Below are 20,331 nucleotides of genomic sequence, written 5' to 3' on the forward strand. Positions count from 1 at the left end.
CAATCCCTTGAAAAGAGGTTGCAAAACTCATTTAAGAAGTGGTAATTTTCACTACAAAAGTTGTAAATATCACTCTATGTTTTGTAAAATTCAGCATGGAATTTTATTGGTTTTTAGAAACAAGTTGTCAATCCCTTAAAAAGAGATTGCAAAACTCATTTAAGAAGTGGTAATTTTCACTACAAAAGTTGTAAATATCACTATATGTTTTGTAAAATTCAGAATGGAATTTTATTGGTTTTTAGAAACAAGTTGCCAATCCCTTGAAAACATGTTACAAAACCCATTGAAGAAGTGATCATTTTCACTACGAAAGTTGTAAATATCACTATGTGTTTTGTCAAATTTAGTAGGAAATTTTATTAGTTTTTAGAAACAAGCTCCCCATCCCCTGAAAACAAGTTACAAAACCCATTGAATAAGTGGTCATTTTTATTACGAAAGTTGTAAATCCCACTATACGTTTTGTCAAATTTAGTGTGAAATTTTTTTAGTTTTTACAAACAAGTTGTTTATCTTCTGAAAACAGGTTGCAAAACCCATTAACAAAGTAGTCACTTTCACTACAAAAGTTGTAAATCACAATATGTATTTTGTAAAATTCATAATTAACTACATGTATAGTGAAATTTACCATTCACGTAATGGGATTTACCAAAAATCAGCAGGCATATGACAGTAGTTACGTTACATAATTGCTTGCCATTGTTTTCTGATTTCCGCTTCATCTTTCCCACAGGTTCACTCCCTCTCTCACTACAAATCCTCTTTCCCACAACCAAAACCCACCAAATCAACAATCTCTACAGAATGGTGATGCGAAGGAGTAAGATAATAGCATTTCCAACATTCTTCTTTCCTTCTTCCCGCATTTCATCAGCGTCGGTCTTCCTCTCTCCTTTCTCTCATTGCATCGGTCTTCCTCTCTCCTTTCTCTCACTTTTAGCGTCGGTCTTCCCACATTTTATCAGGACATTTTGGTCTTTTGGCTGAAAATATGAATTCCAGATTGGTACCCAGTACCCTATTTGTCATTTTGTTTATTTAGGTGCCTTATTTATCTTTTTAGAATTCAAGTGGAATTTTATTGTTATTTTTCCTAAATTTTTTAACCAAGTTAAACTTGCAAGTGCTCAATCTCCTGTTCCTCGCCGATTCTACTATCGGAGCGGAGAAATCCTCAGCTTCCCAATACCAAAGCAGAATTCCAGAAAGCGGATTGCAACACACATCCCTGTTATAATTTGCTCTCTGTCTTGATCAGACTCAGACTTTCCTGTGTGTCTAAGCCCTGGGGCAACTCAATGGTCTAGTTGTTACTCTATTCTTCGTCCGGGGTCGCTGATTGCCTGATTCTACTCTTCCAAGTGGGAATACCTTCCGATAGCCATCGAATACAAACGGAAAATTTGAGGCATTGTACTGTTTTCGGGGTTAATTGGAGCTGGCCACTCATATTTGGTGAGTTTCTTGTCATCATCGTTCATGGTAATTTTTCTGATTGCAAGATTATCTTCGTCATTGCGGACGGGATCCCAGTTAGGGTTTCTTCGTCACCATGGATCGCATATTTCCTATTCGTTTTCTTCTGTTGCGCAATTATCTCAGTCAAATGGACCAAAACAAGATAGAGATGGGGATCATTCGTTTACGGCATTTTACCTCGTAAACTCATGTGGTATGTCCGCCAAAGTTGCTGGTAAAGTATCTAAAAGGATTGAACTGAAAGACTTAGATCAACCCAATTCGGTACTAAATCTTCTTAGAAGCTACGGATTCTCAGATCCACAGATATCCAAAATTGTGGTATGCTGTCCACGGTTACTTATGGCAAATCCTGAGCATAATCTTTTGCCCAGACTAAGGTTTATGCAGTCTATAGGGTTCTCAGCTGATGAAATCCCAGAACTATTCTCTTATAACCCTTCATTACTATTTTATAGCTTAGAGAAACGTATAATTCCCCACTATGAGGCTCTTAGAAGTGTACTTGATGACGATTGGAAAGTAAGGAAATGTCTAAGATGCTCTACTTGGAGTATTTGCTCCTATGATGTAAAGAATATAGTCCCAAACATAAAAGTTTTGAGAGATGTGGGAGTGCCTCAATCTTCTGTCTTCTCTCTGATATGTAGACGTGCAAATTTAGTATTTATGAATCAATCAATGTTTGGTGAATATGTCAAGTTTGTCAAGGAAACAGGAATCGAACCTTTCAAGTTTGCGTTCGGTGAAGCACTTATAATTGTAACACAGATGAATAAATCAACCTGGGAGTCGAAACTGGATGTGTTTGAGAAGTTGGGCTGGTCCAGGGATGTCACTCTTTCGGCATTCCGTAGGTTTCCACGTGTAATGGCTTTGTCAGAGAAAAATATCGCAAACACAATAAAGTTTTTCGTGGATGAAATGGGTCTACAGTTGGAAGATATAGCTAGATCCCCATCAATTCTTAGCTTTAGCTTGAAGCTGAGGATTATTCCTAGATGGTCAGTTGTTAAAATTTTGAAAAGTATGGGTTTAGTGAAGGATAATACGAGTCCTATTTCCGTCATTATAGCCAATGAGCAAAAGTTTCTGGAAAGTTTTGTGATCAAATTTCAAGAAAGTGTTCCTCAGTTGCTGAAACTTTACAGAGGTGAACTGGGACCTTTACCTGAAGTTCATGCATAGAAAGTTTCCTGGAGCTTATGACTGTCAATTCTTGTTTCCTTGTTCATTATGTTTATTGGACTATTATGCTTCAACTCAAGTTTTACTCTAATCTGTTCCTTCAATTATATGGTAGCCCAATTTAAACTTTTAATTTGCAGGATATTTCTTTCTATTTACTAACTCATCTGAATGTTATAAATCATGCTTCTTTTTATCATAATTCATGAAGAGTCTTATTGTCATATATGACGTATGGTAATCTATTTTACTGGCATCTTGGTTCAGGACCTGGTTATTTTTTACTGCCGTTAATCACGTGAAAAACATAATATATGGATATGTTTGATACGATGGTACTTGCGATCTGGAGAGGAAGCAAAAACTCCAGGCATTTTGATATAATATTAACCTACTGAATTGTCAAAAATTTTTAATTGCTTTTTGACAAATTGTTGATGTGGCCATTAAGAGTTGATGTAACCAAAAGGAATTGATGCAGCCATTAAGAGTTTCTTAATTGTCACTAGCCCTCATTTTTACCCTAGACCATCTTTGGTTACATGAGATGAGAGTTAGATGATGTCACTGTTGGGGATTAAATATTGTATGACTTTACTACTCAACTCTGGTGTCATTTGCATGTACAAGCTTCAATACTAAAAGTCATACCCATGCTTAAGTTGCAAATCACATTGCTTGCTTTTTTAATTAACATGGCCCCTAGAAGAGTGCGCTTCATTGTCACTATCTTTGCAACCTCTTGATATTGATTGGCCTGTAATATGGTTTTGCCCCTTTTTTTTTCCAGTGAGCTTATGAAGAAATCTTGGATCCTATATCTATTGATTTTAATTCTTGTACCCATTTTGAATGGTGCAACTCCGAGCTTTTATTTCTAAATAAAGTGCTTTTTCCGTCTTATCTGTGCCAGTGGAATAAAATTTCTCCTATGTAGAACTCATTAGTCTGAAGAAAATTAGTCATTCTTTCCTTTTTCATTTTGTGGACTGCAAATTGCAACATGATGCTTGTGCCTTTGCATCTTTGTACAATCGTTTTTACAGAAAATTATATCCAAGAATCACATGGTTGCAGAGAATTTACACTGAATGACCTTTAAAACTTCAAATTATTGGAAAACACTGGGTGAAATTGGTTTTTGGTTTGCAATGGTGGAAATTCCCCTGCCTGCTATTGTTGGATTCAGCCCATTCTCAACCAGTATGCATAATTGGTATCCCCATCCTCTTGTTGCTTATCCAGAAATGCTAAAAGCAAACCAAGCCGATTATCAATTCTCATCAAGTAGGCATACACTTGTCAATACTCCAAGGGCACTCATTAATTTCAAATAGTCAAACTGTCCTTTACAATAGCATACACTTTAAGAGTACTGTGACTGATTCCATTAATCAGCCACGCACCTGTGGATATATTAAGTGTGCTTGTTAATTTCGTATGCTCAACATGTCATTTATAATAGCACTAACACTGACAATTTTGATCAGTGGCAAACCCCTTGTTAACACATGATCAACTAACTAATTCTTGAAATATGGTTGTTGAGTTGTTATTAGTGTTTGAATATTTGTACATCCAATCCAACACTTGATAAAGCAACAAGTTAACAGCTTTGTTGCTCTGATAGTATAACTTTCGGAATATTTTTAAAAGGGAGAATTGAAGTGCGGGTTTAACACTTGTAGAGGTTTACTAACAAAAAAAAAAAATCCTAAAAAAATGACTGTTAAATTTTAGAATGACAAATCAGAAATTATTATAAAAATGTGTTAGTATTTACTTTTTGAGTGTAGTTATTTTTTTTTACAAGTATAATAACCAATACTAATTTGAATTTTGAAATTGAATAATTATTTTTTGAGAATTTTTCTCAAAAGAACCAAATAACTAATGAAAATGAAAAATCTGAAGGAGGGAAAATGACGTGGATACATGGTTTCCGCTAAACGGGAAAAAAGCTTACGGTGCAAGATTCCCAGAGAAAGAGCTTGCACTTAATGCCCCAAAAATGACTAATTGACGCTTATGTCGAACCTTTTGATGGTACACACCAAATAGGACAAAACCCTTCAACCGACTTAATGGAGGACTTACGTCAAGAAATCCAAGAAAGTGCTTTCTCGTTTTTAATATATAACTTCTTATTTGATTTTTATTTTGATTCTAAATATAGAGTCTCAATTCTTTTTTTTTTTATATTTATATAATTTTTTTTAAAGTAATCCTTCTAATAATGGTAGTTTTAGCCAATATATTTGATTAGTAAGGATATTTTAGGAAAAATAATACCTATTTATTATAAATAACTAACTTAACTTATTTCTTTAATCTTCTCAAATTAGTTAACTAGATCTCATAAATAAAACCAGAGATAATATAAATAAGTTTTGGGTCTAGTGAAAAGAACTAATTTCTTATATCTTGATGAACTAATGGTTAAATTTTTGCTGGGAGAAGTTTCTATATTCAACATCCACAATATTTCAAATAACATTACCTTTAATAAGAAAAGTACTTGTGTTTAGCCAAAAAAAAAAACTTCACTTTTGCAAAATAAGTTTCGACAATAATTTCATGCAAGTGGTTGAAGTTCACTCATTTTTTGAGATGGTGACTTTCTTTTGCCCTCAATTTTTTAGTTTAAATCTTAGTTTAGGTAGTTTAGCAATGAAATTTAGTTTCGTTAAGGTCTTCAGTAATGTGAGTTTCAGATTTTTGTAGTTTTGGTTTTAAATAAATTTGTTATAAGTTCCTTCACTAAAATTCTTCCTAGAAAATTGGGAAGAGTACACATTTATCAATTATATGAACTCCAGATTTTTAATAAGGATGGAACTTAGGTCACATTCCTTATATTCTTTTTTTTTTTTGGGTCAAACATTCCTTATATTCAATATGTCAAGTTTTCTAATTATATATAGCGATGCATGCATACGAAAAAGATAAGATATACGATCATGTATAATTAGAGAAATTGATAAAATAAATAAAAGAAACTTTATGTACGTAAACGTGATGATGAGGATGCAATATTATTTCCATAGATATTTATTTCAAAATAAACATGATGATGTTATTTCAATAGATATTTATTTTGTAGTAAAGCTTAATTGAATTATGCATGCCAATATTGATTGGAATTAGCACTAGCATAGACAATTTATGTCGTGGCAACAAACATATAATTTGTTTTCTTTTTTTGATGTGGCAAAATGACCAATTATGAACTTAAAAAAAAAAATCTAATTATAGGAATTACAATTAATTTTTTTTATTCTGTTTATAAATGACTTCCATTATGTTTAATCAGAATTAAAGAAAATTAAAACTAATTTCTAAAAAAATTACCTAAATAAAAGGAAAAAAATTATATATATATTTTTTTGTGAACAAAAATTATACGTTCATGTAACACATGAATAGGAAAAAGAAATCTTTTATCATTAAAATATAGCACGGGTATATTATTTCTAACTAAAATGTAAATGTTTTCAAAGTCATTTCAATTGTAATTAATCTACTAAAATGTAAATATTTTCAAAGTCATTTAAATTGCAACATATAAATAGGAAAAAGCAAAGAAAAATAGTAAAAAAAATACCGAAATAAAAAAATTACAAATGAAGATCTATTACATTTATAAACAGGTCATTTGAATGTAATTTTTTTTTAATCATTAAGGCTTTTAGGTTCACCAGCACCATTCCCTCGTTATTTGCTTCAAACGAATGACTGTGCCAAGTTGATCCTCTGCTCGATGCTCTTGTATCCATGGCATTTGTGGAGTATGCCTAACTAAGAACAGCATTAGGAGGACGAGAGTTATATATTTTAAACCCTCTAGCTTTGTTTATTCTCTGATTCACAGTTGGAAAATCTTCCCATAGCTTTACAATTCTAAGGCAGAGTTTGAGGAATTGTGCTGATTCCGGGGTTAACTGGAGTTGAAGATTCATATTTGGTGAGTTTCTCGTCATCGTCAACCATGCTAAATTTTCTGATTGCAAGATCATCTTTGTCACTGGGATGCTGGAGGACAACCCAGTTAGGGTTTCTTCATCACCGTGCATCCTTCATTTCCTATTCGTTTTCTTCGGTTGCGAAATTATCTCAATCGAATCAGCCCGAAAAAATGGAGGTGGAAATTTTTCGTTTACAGTTTCTTATCTCATCAACTCACTTGGTATGTCCGCTGAAGTTGCTGGTAAACTATCAAAAAAGATTGGACTAAAAGGCCCAGATAGACCCGATTCCGTACTTAGTCTTCTCAGAAGCTACGAATTCTCAGATGCTCAGATATCCAAAATTGTGAAAAGATATCCCCAGTTGCTTGCAGCAAGTCCTGAGCAGAATCTTTTGCCCAAACTGAGGTTTATCCGTTCTATAGGATTTTCAGCTTCTGAACTCCCAGAACTATTTTTTTCTAACCCTACATTACTATTTTGGAGCTTAGAGAAACGTATAATACCCCACTATGAGGCCCTTAAAAGGGTACTTGGTGATGATCGGAAAGTAAAGAGAGGTTTGAAAAGCTCATGGTGGAACGTTAGATCTTATAGTGTAACGAATATGGATCCAAACATAAAGGTCTTGAGAGATGAAGGAGTGCCTCAATCTTCTGTCTCTACTCTGTTATGTAGAAATGCAAATTTAGTATTTATCAGTCAATCAAAGTTTGTTGAATGTGTCAAGTTTGTCAAGGAAACAGGAATTGAACCTTGCAAGGTTACGTTCATTGATGCATTTATAGTTGTTGCGCAGGTTGGTAAATCAACCTGGGAGTTGAAACTGGCTATCTTTGAGAGGTTGGGCTGGTCCAGGGATCTCACTATTATGGCATTCTGTAAGTTCCCAAATATCATGAAAGTGTCAGAGAAGAAACTTACAAACAATATGAAGTTTTTTATGGACGAAATGGGTTTGCCGTTGGGGGATATAGCTGGATGCCCGACACTTTTCAGCTATAGTTTAAAGAGGAGGATTATACCTAGATTGTCGGTAGTTAAAATTTTGAAAATGAAGGGTTTAATCAAGGCTAGTATGTCCATACTGGGAATGATTATTTTGAGTGAGAAAAAGTTTCGGGAAAATTTTGTGATCAGATTTCAGGAAAGTGTTCCTGAGCTACTGGAACTCTATGGCAGTGACTTGAGACCTTCACCTGATGTTCTGGCGCAGGCAGTTTCCTGAAGCTTATGACTTTCAATTTTTGGTTTCCTGTTTTATTGTCGTTATTAACCCGTTTTGCTTCAAGCCTTACTCTGATTGATTTCTTGCAATGTTATGGTAGCCAAATTTGAACTTGTATTTGTAGGATTCTTATCTGTTTAGTGTCTACTAAATCATCTGAAGGTTATTTTGGCTGCTTTAAAGCATGCCAAAAATGGTAATATATGCATATGTTTGATGCTGAGGTCCTTTCGTTGTGGAGAGGAAACCAAAATTCTGAAATTGATATAATACTGAACTTCTGAAGTCAGGATCAATCTTTGTTAGTGCCTTTGGATGATTTATAATTTTCTTTGCAAGTTCAAATTCTCATGAAGAAGAAAAAGTTGCCAAAAGTAATTTGTTTATCCGTTATGAGTGTTCTTCGTTATTACCATCTTTGCAAGGAACTTGTTTATGCTAGGGCCATGGTTAGGTTTTACTTCTTTCTTTCCTGCAAGCTGATGATGAAATCTTGGACCCTTCCTTCAGCCATCCATTTTGATTTATGTACCCATTCTTTTAGAGCATTGAATGATGAAACTCTGAAGCCTTAATGACTGTGAATAAAGTGATTTGTCTATCTCATTCTTCAATCCATCTTATCAGTGCCAATAGATTTAGATTTTGATAATGTGAAGAAATTGATCACTGTTTCCTTTTCCGCTGGGTGCAGAGAAATATGATGGTGCTGTTATAACCGCAAATTGCAGTCATCAACATGTTTATTGCCCCAGTGTATCTTACTAGAATCTTCTTTTCTGTAAACTATTTCCAAAGACCACAAGTTTGCCAAAGCTACACTGAAGGACCTTAAAACCTCAAATTATTGAACAGGCTTGTGTGAACATATTTTTTGGTTTGCAAGAGTGTTCTCCTAGCCATCTTAAGTTACAAGAGAATTAGATAATATTATTATCTGTTACTGCCTACAGTACTTCATATGTAACTCAACTGACTAGTATGAAAAGATTAAGAAAGTTATTAAGTTACTTTAAAGTATTTATATTTACTGTTTTTTCTTTAAATTAATTTGTCTTACTTACAAATAGATATATAATTTAATGATAAATATAAATATTTTAAAGAGATGACGTAATATATATTATAATTAAATAATATTTCCTTATCTCTATGTTTTAGGAGGTACATTTGGTGCTGTATTCGGTTTTGCAACCTTGGCTCTAAAAAGGGCGAGCTCTTAGAGCTTGTCTTTGAACAATTACCCTTAGCTGCTCGATGGAGCGTGTTCTATGCTTTTTCTTTGGATCATGGTAGAATGAAAGCTAATCTATTCACTTTCATCCTTCAAGATGTAGGTTTCTTTTGGCTTTGCTGGTTTGAGTCTCTATTTATTGTCTTGTTGCTAGTTATATGTTACTGGTCTCTAGTTCAGTCTTTGGTCTTTCAAAATCTGTATTAGTGCTTGTATTTATTTTCATATAATGAAGTTTTCTTCCAGTGGCCAAAAAACATATATTATAATTAAATAATTTAGTAACTTTTTAAATCTATTTAAATTACTCAACTTAATTTTATATTAAGTACATGAGTTGGTATTAAACATTTGATCACCTTGCTTCTCTACTCTGATGCCATTTGCGCGTGCAACATTGGATAAACATCAGAAAGTTATAGTCATGCTTCTTACAGCCATGCAAAATCTCAATCAAAACCCAAAAAACCAGAATAAATTCGGTTCGATTGGGTTTTTGGTTTCCGTTCACCTCTACTCACCTCTAGTCTAGTGACAACAAATATAAAATTTTGTTTTTCTTTGTATGTGAGAATGACGGTTGGCAAGAAAAAATGAATGACGACTTATGTCTATGATCTTAACTATAGTTAAAAATCATTTCCAAATGAAATTTTTATTACTTCTTTCATCATCGTCAACATGTTTTTATCTAAATTAAAAAAAAACTAAATGTCATCAGCTTTATATTAAAAATGAAAGTATCTCTAGAAAATTGACATTTGTCTAAATTTAATAACTTTCTGATATAAAAAATTTACTAATAGTATAAACGTAACAAGTTACGCCGCACAAAAGTAGAGGTGAAAAATTGAAGGACATGACCTAAGCATATTATTTTCATTTTTCTTCAAAGAAAACCTGTGCTCCTCTGTTCGATGCTTCTGCATCTATGGCAATTGTGGAGCCTGCGTAACTAAGAATGGCATTAGGAAGACGAGAATTATAGATTGTAAATGCTTATAGTCAAAGAAAGAGCTCCACTTCTGAGGCGAGCCGAAATGCGTCTGGGTTTCCTCCTCTTTGTTGATTCTCTGAATCACAGTTGGAAAATCTTCCCATAGCTTCACAATTCTACGGCAGAGTTAGATAAATCGTGCTGCTTCGGAGGTTAATTGGAGTTGAAGATTGATATTTGGTGAGTTTCTCGTTGTCGTCATTCATGCTGAATTTTCTGATTGCAAGATTATCTTTGTCACTGCCAACCTGGAGGACAACCCAGTTAGGGTTTCTTCATCACAATGCATCCTTCTTTCGCTATTCGTTTTCTTCGGTTGCAAATTTATCTCAATCAAATCAACCCGAAAAAAATGGAGGTGGAAATTTTTCGTTTACGGTTTCTTACCTCATGAATTCATTTGGCATGCCAGCCGAAATTGCTGGTAAATTATCGAAATGGGTTGAACTGAAGGACCCAGATAAACACGACTCGGTGCTTAGTCTTTTTAGAAACTACGGATTCTCAGATACTCAGATATACAGAACCGTGAGATCCTTTCCTCATGTACTTTTATTAAATCCTGAGCACACGCTTTCGCCCAAACTAAAGTACCTCCATTCTGTAGGATTTTCACCTTCTGAAATTCCAGGACTAGTCTCTTCTAACCCTACATTACTAATTTTTAGCTTAGAGAAACGTATAATTCCCCACTATGAGGCCCTTAAAGGAGTACTTGGTGACGATTGGAAAGTAAGGAAATGTTTGAAAAACTCAAGGTGGAACGCTTGCTCTTATGGTGTAATGAATATAGTTCCAAACGTAAAGGTTTTGAGAGATGAAGGAGTTCCTCAATCTTCTGTCTTTACTCTGTTATCTAGAGGTGCCAATATAGCATTTATGAATCAATCAAAGTTTGTTGAATGTGTCAACTCTGTCAAGGAAATAGGAATCGAACCTTTCACGCGTGTGTTTGTTGATGCACTTGTAGTTATAACAATGTTGAATAAATCAACCTGGGAGTTGAAACTGGATATCTTTGAGAGGTGTGGGTGGTCCAGGGATGTCACTCTTTTGGCATTCAGTAAGGTTCCACGCATTATGTTTTTCTCAGAGCAAAAATCACAAGCAACATGAAGTTTTTTGTGGATGAAATGGAATTACGGTTGGAAGATATAGCTGGATGCCCAACAATTCTTGGCTATAGCTTGAAGCAGAGGATTATTCCTAGATGGTCTGTGGTTAAAATTTTGAAGACGAAGGGTTTAATCAAGGAACATGTGTCCCTAAATTCTGTTATCATCATGAGTGAGAAAAGGTTTCTGGAAAATTTTGTGATCAAATTTCAAGAAAGTGTTCCTCAGCTGCTGGAACTCTACAGCGGTTCTGGTGAATTGAGACCTCTACCTGAATTTCCAACGTTGGCAGTTTCTTGAAGTTTATGACTTTCAAATTTTAGTTTCCTGGTTTTATGGTTATGAACCGTTTTGCTTCAAGTCTTACTCTAATTGAATTCTTGCAATGTTATGGTAGCCAAATTTGAACTTTTATTTGCAGGATATTTATTTCTGTTTACTAAATCATCTGAATGTTATTTTGGCTACTTTAAAACATGCCAAAATTAGTAATATACGCATATGTTTGACGTTGAAGGTCCTTTTATCGTGGAGAAGATGCAAAAATTCTGAAATTTTGATATAATACTAACATGCTGAAGTGAAGTACAACCTTTGTGGGTGCTTTTGGATGATTTGAAATTTTCTTGGCAAGTTCTTGTAAAGAAGAAAAGGTTGCCAAGAGTAATTGGTATATCCATTATAAGTGTTCTTCAATCTTCATTATTACCATTTTTGCAAGGAACTTGCTTTTGGTGGGGGCATAATTTGGTTTTGCCTCTTTATTTCCTGCAAGCGTACGATGAAATCTTGGGTCCTTAATCCATCGATTTCACTTTATGTACCTATTTTTTTGGAGCATTGTTTCCGTTTACTAACTCATCTGAAGGTTTTCTTTTTATCATAATTCTTGAAAAATCTTCTTTTTATGTATGACATATGGTATCCAATTTTACTGGTATACTGGTTCTGAAGGAAATTAAATCGTCAGCTTATTGAAGAGGCTTATGTGAACCTAATTTCTGGTTCGCAAGGGTGCGAATACCTGTTTCTATTTTCTCCTGAGTCACATCCCAGCCATCTTAAGTTACAGGAGAATTAGATAAGATTATTGTCAATGATTAAATATCTGATCACCTTGCTTCCCTATTCTGATGTCATTTGCATGTGCAAGTTACCACATTAGAAAAACATCAGAAACTTATAGCCATGCTTCTTCCAGCTATGAGGAACATTGCTAGTTGTTTAATAACTCTGATGTTTTTCAGTAAATTTTTCTAATCATAATTCTTGATTAAATCATCATATAAAAATACTTATCTGGTTGTTTTCAGGGCTGCTAATGTAACATATGGATATGTTTGAGAGTGAAGTTGCCTTTTGTCATTGAAGGAGTGGAAACTGAAATGAGGTGATTTGCTGTCACTTTGATACCTTTGTTATAAAATTGAAGATGATATTAACTCTTTTATATATTTATCTTTATTTAAAATGAAAATATAAGATTTTTTTTTATATTGTCAGGTTCGATTTGGTTATAGATCTCCTAAAAAGATTTTTTAGATTCACGCGTTCTCAGATTCAACCTCTCATATTTATACCGTCAAAACTCATTTGGTTTGGTTGCTTGTTTATCAAACTATTGAACTTCCACTTTACCCTGTTTCTATACTACTTTCAGTTTTATCTTTAATATAAGCTTTAGTTTATATTTTAATTTGAACTACAAATTAGGAGCGGAGGTAATATTATCTATGTGAGACATGTCTAGTTATTTAATATTATTTTTTCCTTTTCATAAAACAAAAATTAGTTCATAGTAGATTAAATAAAAAAAAGTTTTTTCCAATTTGCTATTATAATTTTTTGGATACTTTTCTTTATTGGAGTTCTAACGTGCACATCCTTGCACATTTCTCCGGTTCTTTAGCAGCCAGGATGACTTCTTATCATCTGCCCCACAAAACACAAAGTAAACCACAAAAGTTGCAATTCTTCAAAAGGCCCATTTATGGAAGATCCATTTCTGTGTTTTTCTTTTCCTACCGTCAAGTGTTCGGTGTTCCGAGAAAGAAGACCAGTTGATCAGTTTTCACTGTAAACAAAGGCTATATATAAAAATTGTGGGTTTGGTTGCAATAAATATATCTAATTCATAAAATATTTTTCTTTTGCTTTTTGTTTCGGTTGTTGTGCGTAAACAAATAATGGGAACAAGTTTGCGCGAAAAAAAAGTTTTCTATTTTATATTTGTGAGTTGACATCAGTTATTTTGTTTTCAGAATATAAATCTACATAAACAAAGAAAACAAATAAAAATCAAAGGCTTCGATACAAAAACAAATGATGGGGGCTTATGATCTACTTGGAAAGCACTCAACTCACAACTAGATTTGATGCCATCAAAGAAATGAAACTAAATAGAAATTTAGAATAAAAATACTATTTTCCGTCTTAATATAAAAACTAGTGGACTGATTTAAATAAATTAAGAAAATTAGTTAAGTTAGTTATTTGTAATAATTATGTGCTATTTTTCTTAAAATATTCTTTTTAATCAAGTGTATTGGCTAGAACTATCATTATTATAAGAATTATTTAAAAATAAATAAATATGAGAGACAAAATAGAATAGAATTTTATATTTAGAACTAAAATAAAAGTCAAATACTACCTCCGGTCTTTAATATAAGACCTTATTTGACTTTTATTTTGATCCTAAATATAAGACCTTAATTCATTTTGTCTCTCATATTTGTACTTTTTTTTTCCAAAATAGTTCTTCTAACAATAATAATTTTAGCCAAGATACTTAATTAGTAAGGATATTTTAGAAAAGACAACACCTATTTATTATAAATAACTAACTAACTAGCTCTTATAATTAGGACTGAAAGAAGTATTAATTATACTAATTAAGTTAATTACACGAGGTTAATTGCAGGAGGTGGTAATCTATTTAAGAGGGAAGCTTAGTATGGAAGAAGTTAGGGGTAGAAAGTTAAAAACTCTTGCGACGAGGTGCACCGATGCTTCGACAAATTTTGCCTTCTCAATCTCCCTCGCGCCTCCGTTCCATTGTTTCGTCAATGTGCCAAAGATGCAGATTCGATGATGCTGCCTGACCCGAAATAGCGAGGTTTATACATAGGAAATGCAAAAGGTTACAGGATTGCTCACCTTCTTCTCTTACGTTGTCTGGGTTCTACTCCCTTCTTCGTTCTTTATTTGCTGATTGTCTGATTGTAAGCGTCATATTTGGGAAAATTTGAGGAATTATGCTACTTGCCGGGTTGATTGGAGCTGACTACTCGTCTATTTAGTGAGTTTCTGACCATCATCATTCATGCTAACTTTTCTGTTTGCAAGATTATCTTCGTCACTGCCGTGGTGGAGGACAGCCCAGTTAGGGTTTCTTCATCGCAATGCATCCCACATTTCCTGTTCGTTTTATTCAGTTGCGCAATTATCTCAGTCAAGTCGACCAGAACAAAGTAGAGATGGGGATCTTTCGTTTACGCAATCTTACCTCATGAACTCATGTGGCATGTCTGCCAAAGTTGCTGGTAAAGTATCTGAGAGGATTGAATTGAAGGACCCATATCAACCGGATTCGGTACTTAATATTCTGAGAAGCTACGGATTCTCAGATCCACAGATATCCAAGATTGTGACGTGCTATCCACGGGTGCTTTTGGCCAATCCTGAGCACAATATTTTGCCCAGGCTAAGGTTTATGCAGTCTGTGGGGTTCTCAGCTGCTGAAATCCCAGAACTCTTCTCGTATAACACTGCATTAGTGTTATATAGCTTAGAGAAACGTATAATTCCCCACTATGAGGCCCTTAAAAGTGTGCTTTATGATGATTGGAAAGTGAGGAGATGTCTAAAATGCTCTACTTGGAGTATTTGCTCCTATGATGTCAAAAATATCGGCCCAAACATAAAGGTTTTAAGAGATGAAGGAGTGCCTCAATCTTTGGTCTTTTTCCTGTTATCTAGACGTGCAAATGTAGCATTCATGAATCAATCAATTTTTGCAGAATATGTCAAGTTTGTCAAGGAAACAGGAGTCGAACCTTTCAAGATTGGGTTTGTTGAAGCACTTATAGTTGTAGCTCAGTTGCGTAAATCAACCTGGGAGTCGAAACTGGGTATCTTTAAGAGATTTGGCTGGTCCCAAGGTGTCACACTCATGGCATTTAGTAAGGTTCCAAATATCATGGCTATGTCAGAGAAAAAGATCTCAGACGCAATGAAGTTTTTCATAGATGAAGTGGGTTTGCGGTTGGAAGATATAGCTGGACGACCGAATATTCTTAGGCATAGCTTGAAGAAGAGGATTATTCCTAGATGTTCAGTAGTAAAAACTTTGAAAATGCAGGGTTTAATCAAGGAAAACGTGTCCATTCCTTACCTGATTAGTATGAGCGAGAAAAATTTTCAGGAAAATTTCGTGGTTAAATATCAGCAAAGTGTTCCTCAGTTACTGAAAATCTATAGGGGTGATTTTGGATTCTTACCTGATATTCAGGCCTAGGCTGTTTCCTGGAGATTAGGACTTAGGACATTGTCAATATTTTGTTTCCTTGTTGATTATAGTTATTAAAATGTTCTGCTTCAAAATGTTATGGTATGGATTTTAAATTTAAAGATATTTCTTTCTGTTTTCTAGCTCATCTGTAGGTTTTCTTTTTATCGTAATCCTTGAAAAATCTTCTTGTTATATATATGACATATGGCATCCAATTTTACAGGCATCTTGGTTCTGAAGGACCTTAAATCCTCAAATTATTGAAGAGGCTTATGTGAACCTAATTTTTGGTTCACAAGGGTGGGAATACTGGTTTCTTTTTCTCCTGAGTTACTTGCCAGCCATCTCAAGTCAAAGGGAACTAGATAATGTTATTTTCAGTGATTAAATATTAAATCAACCTGGGAGTCGAAACTGGATATCTTTGAGAGGTGTGGGTGGTCCAGAGATGTCACTCTTTTGGCATTCAGCAAGTTGTTGTCAGAGCAAAAAATAACGAGCAAAATGAAGTTTTATGTGGATGAAATGGGTTTGCGGTTGGAAGACATAGCTGGATGCCCAACAATTCTTGGCTATAGCCTGAAGCAGAGGATTATTCCTAGATGGTCAGTAGTTAAAATTTTGAAAACGAACGGTTTGATCAAGGAAAAGATGTCGCTGAATTCTGTTATTAGAAACAGTGAGAAAAAGTTTCTAGAAAGATTTGTGATCAAATTTGAAGAAAATGTTCCTCATCTACTGAAAACCTATAGGGGTGAATTGAGATCTCTACCCGATGTTCAGGCCTAGGCAGTTTCCTGGAGGTTAAGACTCGGGACCGTGTCAATATTTTGTTTCCTTGATGATTGCAGTCATTAAAATGTTCTGCTTCAAAATGTTGTGGTATGAACTCAAATTTAAACGATACTTGTTTCTGTTTACTAACTCGTCTGATGGTTTTCTTTTTATCATAATTTTTGGAAAATCTTTTTGTTATATATGACATATGGCAAGCAATTTTACTGCCATCTTGGTTCTGAAGGACCTTAGTATCTCAAATTATTGAGGAGGCTTAGTGAACCTGAATTTTGGTTCGCATGGGTGGAAATAGCCCTATTTGTTTCCTCCCTGAGTTTCATCCAAGAGCAGCTTAAGCTGCTAGAGTATTTGATCATATTATTGCTAGCAATTAAGTGTCAGTTTGGGAGGGCTTAAGAAATCCCCTATAAATACGTTTCATGTAAACCGAGACAAAATCTTTCTCACATACTTGTTTTGTATTCCGTAAATTACTATTAAAAAGCTACTTATAAGCTATTTATAAACTGTTCCAAACGCGCCCTAAATGTTTTGTCACCTTACTTCTTAAACTTTGATGTCATTTGCTAGTGCACGTTACAACATTAGACAGTTAAAGCTCTGCTTCTTTAAGCTATAAGGAACATTGTCTGCTGTTTAATAACCTATGTGATGTTTATCAATCAATTTTCTAATGAAACATAATTCTAGTTCAAATCTTCTTAATAATCAAGCATGTCCTATGAAAATAACTCATCTAGTTGTTTTCAGTTTTGTTAAGCGTCTAAAATAAGGTAATAAATGCATATGCTTGAGAATGAAAGTTACCTAATGCTGTTGCTGAGGGAATGGAAATTGAAATAAACTAATTTGCTGCCTCATTAACACCGAGTTTCCGAAATGCATAATTTGGTAGGCTGTTGTGAAGAACTCTGATCACTCGTGTATGATAGCAGTTGTTAATTTTTACTCTTTTTGTACTATTTATAAGTAATTGACTTCTAACATGTTGTATTAGAATTAAAAAAATTTTAAATTGTTATAAACAAAATTTTAAATTTTATTAACTCTTTTAAAATTTAATGACTTTCTAATTTGATGTTACTTGATATGTATATATATGTTCTTATGAAAAAAACAATTCATATAATAATAAATAAAGGGTATATTTATATTAAAAATTTAATAGAGTGACTTATGATAGAATATAAAAATCTCCTTTCTTTGTCTGATAAATAGGATTAGATGATTTTTGGACGAGTATGAATCATGGCTTATTGGGTGCTTCTGTTTCATAATGTTTTTACCTTTCGATTTTTATAAATTCCCAACTGAAACTGATTGTCTTCTTTTTATTTTCTCTCACCAAATAAGTTAAGCTAAAATATGAATGAAACAATACTTCAAATTTATTTCTGTGTTTTCTGTTCATATTATCACCAATTGACAAGTTTGTCACTTATGAAGCATGTAATTTCTCGGGTCACCACTTATCACAAAACAAAAATCATATTCCTCCCCTCTTTAATATATGAACTAATTGGAGAACTAATACTAATTTTATATGTAAGATCTATTTTATATATTTATTATTATTTTTCAAATTAATCATATTGATTTTTTTCAATAATAATCAAATAGAAGAGAAAGTAAAAGAGTTTAAAAAAAATGCTGATGATGTTTTAAAAATATATATACTATATTAGCTAATGTAATTAATATTATTAATTTATTCAAATTAATTAATCAAATCTTATATTAATAACCGAAGAGGTATTTAATTTTTGTGAGTTTCCATCAGTCTTTGAAACCATTATATAACAAAAATAAGAATTTTGGGAGAGTCTCACATAAAAAATTACCCTGAGGTCTGTTATTCTATCTTGTACCGTCTCTGTTTTTTAGATGTTCTTGGATCCCTTGCCACTGCCCACCGGGGAGCCTGCGTAGCTCAGAACGGCAAAAATTATACATCGTGCGAGTCCACAAACTTAACTCCTTCTTTTGTTTTGTCTGGGTGGTCTTCCATTCTCTAATCGGGGTTCATTTCCGTTGCGGGGTCAAATTGTCCAAGTTTCCTTTTCTACGAGTAGCAGAATTTGAAGGATCCTACTGCTCGCCGGTTTAATTGTAGCTGACGAATTTACATTTGGTGAGTTTCTCATTGTCACCATCATTCATGCTAACTTTGGTGTTTGCAAGATTATCTTCTTCACTGCTATGCTGGAGGACAACCCAGGTAGGGTTTCTCCATCACAATGCCTCCCACATCTCCTATTCATTTTATTCGGTTGCGAAATTATCTCAATCAAATCAACCAGAACAAAATAGAGATGGGCATTTTTCTTTTACGGTTTCTTACCTCATGAACTCATTGGGCATGTCCGCCGAAGTTGCTGGTAAAATATCGAAAAGTGTTGAACTGAAAGACCCGGATAAACACGACTCAGTACTTCGTCTTCTCAGGAGTTACGGATTCTCAGATACTCAGATATCCAGAACTGTGAAGTACTATCCACGGTTGCTATTGGCAAATCCCGAGCAGAATCTTTTGCCCAAACTGAGATTCATCCATTCGATAGGATTTTCAGCTTCTGAACTCTCAGACCTGTTCTCTTTTAACCCTAAATTACTAATTTATAGCTTAGAGAAGCGTATAATTCCCCACTATGAGGCCCTTAAAAGTGTACTTGATGATGATCGGAAAGTAAGGAAATGTCTAAAATACTCTGCTTGGACTATGTGCTCCTATGATGTGAAGAATATATTTCCAAACTTAAAGGTTTTGAGGGATGAGGGGATGCCTCAATGTTCGGTCGTTTCGCTGTTATGTAGACGTGCAAATGTAGCATTTATGAATCAATCAATGTTTGTCGAATATGTCAAGTTTGTCAAGGAAACAGGAATAAATCCTTCCGAGGCTGCGTTTGTTGAAGCACTTTTAGCTGTGACACAGATGAGTAAATCAACCTGGGAGTCGAAACTGGATGCCTTTGAGAGTTGTGGCTGGCCCAGAGATGTCACTCTTTTGGCATTCAGTAAGTTTCCACAAATCATGGGTATGTCAGCGAAGAAAATCACAGACACAATGAAGTTTTTTGTGGATGAAATGGGTTTAAGGTCGGAAGATGTAGCTGGATGCCCAACGATTCTTAGTTATAGCTTGAAGCAGAGGATTGCTCCTAGATGGTCAGTAGTTAAAATTTTGAAAATGAAGGGTTTAATCAAAGAAAATGTGTCCCTAAATTATGTTATTATACTCAGTGAGAAAAAGTTTCTGGAAAATTTTGTGGTCAAATTTGAAGAAAGTGTTCCTCGACTCCTGAAAATCTATGAAGGTGACTCGAGCTTTTTACCTAAGTTCGGGCAGAGGCAGTTAGTTCCTGGATGTTGACTTCCAATTTTTTGTTTCCATCTTTATTATGGCGACTAAACTTTTCTGCTTTAGGTCCTACTCTAATTGATTTCTTTCAGTGTTCTAGTCGTCCAATTTGAACTTTTAATTTGTAAGATATTTCTTTCTGTTTATTCACTCATCTTCTCAGGTTTCTTTTTATCGCAATTCTTGAAAAAGTCGTCCTGTTCTGTATGACGTATGGTAATCAATTTAACTGGTATCTTGATTCCTGAACTGATTGTTTTAGCTTCTGTTAATTATGCAAAACTTACATTGAAGGGACTTAAAACCCCAAATTGTTGAAAAAGCTTAGTGAACCTGATTTTTGGTTAGCAAGGAGAAACACTCCTCTATTTTTCCCGAGTTACATGCCGGGCTATCTAAGCTACAAGAGAATGAAGTCTCCCAGTGTTCTTACTGAGGGACTGGAAG

General features: G+C 34.1%; 5 protein-coding genes across 5 annotated transcripts; all 5 read left to right on the forward strand.

The window, feature by feature from the left end:
• Positions 1-1,185: 1,185 nt before the first annotated feature.
• Positions 1,186-2,875, forward strand: LOC114711718 (uncharacterized). Its single transcript, XM_028896144.1, has one exon. It carries the CDS (start codon positions 1,486-1,488, stop codon positions 2,671-2,673), a length of 1,188 nt encoding a protein of 395 aa, XP_028751977.1. The 5' UTR covers positions 1,186-1,485; the 3' UTR covers positions 2,674-2,875.
• A 3,986-nt stretch (positions 2,876-6,861) lies between these two features.
• On the forward strand, positions 6,862-7,866 carry LOC114711658 (transcription termination factor MTERF2, chloroplastic-like). Its single transcript, XM_028896077.1, has one exon. The coding sequence runs from the start codon at positions 6,862-6,864 to the stop codon at positions 7,864-7,866; it is 1,005 nt and encodes a 334-aa protein (XP_028751910.1).
• A 2,621-nt stretch (positions 7,867-10,487) lies between these two features.
• LOC114711659 (uncharacterized) lies at positions 10,488-11,213 on the forward strand. Its single transcript, XM_028896078.1, has one exon. The coding sequence runs from the start codon at positions 10,488-10,490 to the stop codon at positions 11,211-11,213; it is 726 nt and encodes a 241-aa protein (XP_028751911.1).
• LOC114711660 (uncharacterized) lies at positions 11,207-15,731 on the forward strand. Its single transcript, XM_028896079.1, has 3 exons — positions 11,207-11,465; positions 12,526-12,602; positions 14,136-15,731. Exon 3 carries the CDS (start codon positions 14,538-14,540, stop codon positions 15,729-15,731), a length of 1,194 nt encoding a protein of 397 aa, XP_028751912.1. The 5' UTR covers positions 11,207-11,465; positions 12,526-12,602; positions 14,136-14,537.
• A 3,151-nt stretch (positions 15,732-18,882) lies between these two features.
• On the forward strand, positions 18,883-19,896 carry LOC114711661 (uncharacterized). The gene has a single exon (XM_028896080.1). It carries the CDS (start codon positions 18,883-18,885, stop codon positions 19,894-19,896), a length of 1,014 nt encoding a protein of 337 aa, XP_028751913.1.
• The last annotated feature ends 435 nt before the right edge of the window (positions 19,897-20,331 follow it).

This window comes from Neltuma alba, unplaced genomic scaffold (assembly GCF_004799145.2).
Source record: "Neltuma alba isolate B1F8T4 unplaced genomic scaffold, ASM479914v2 tig00011304_pilon, whole genome shotgun sequence".
Taxonomy (NCBI): domain Eukaryota; kingdom Viridiplantae; phylum Streptophyta; class Magnoliopsida; order Fabales; family Fabaceae; genus Neltuma; species Neltuma alba.

Coding starts and splice junctions, on each gene's coding strand:
- LOC114711659 (XM_028896078.1), top strand. CDS start 10,488: ATGAATTCATTTGGCATGCCAGCCGAAATTGCTGGTAAATTATCGAAA.
- LOC114711658 (XM_028896077.1), top strand. CDS start 6,862: ATGTCCGCTGAAGTTGCTGGTAAACTATCAAAAAAGATTGGACTAAAA.
- LOC114711660 (XM_028896079.1), top strand. CDS start 14,538: ATGCTAACTTTTCTGTTTGCAAGATTATCTTCGTCACTGCCGTGGTGG.
- LOC114711661 (XM_028896080.1), top strand. CDS start 18,883: ATGTCCGCCGAAGTTGCTGGTAAAATATCGAAAAGTGTTGAACTGAAA.
- LOC114711718 (XM_028896144.1), top strand. CDS start 1,486: ATGGTAATTTTTCTGATTGCAAGATTATCTTCGTCATTGCGGACGGGA.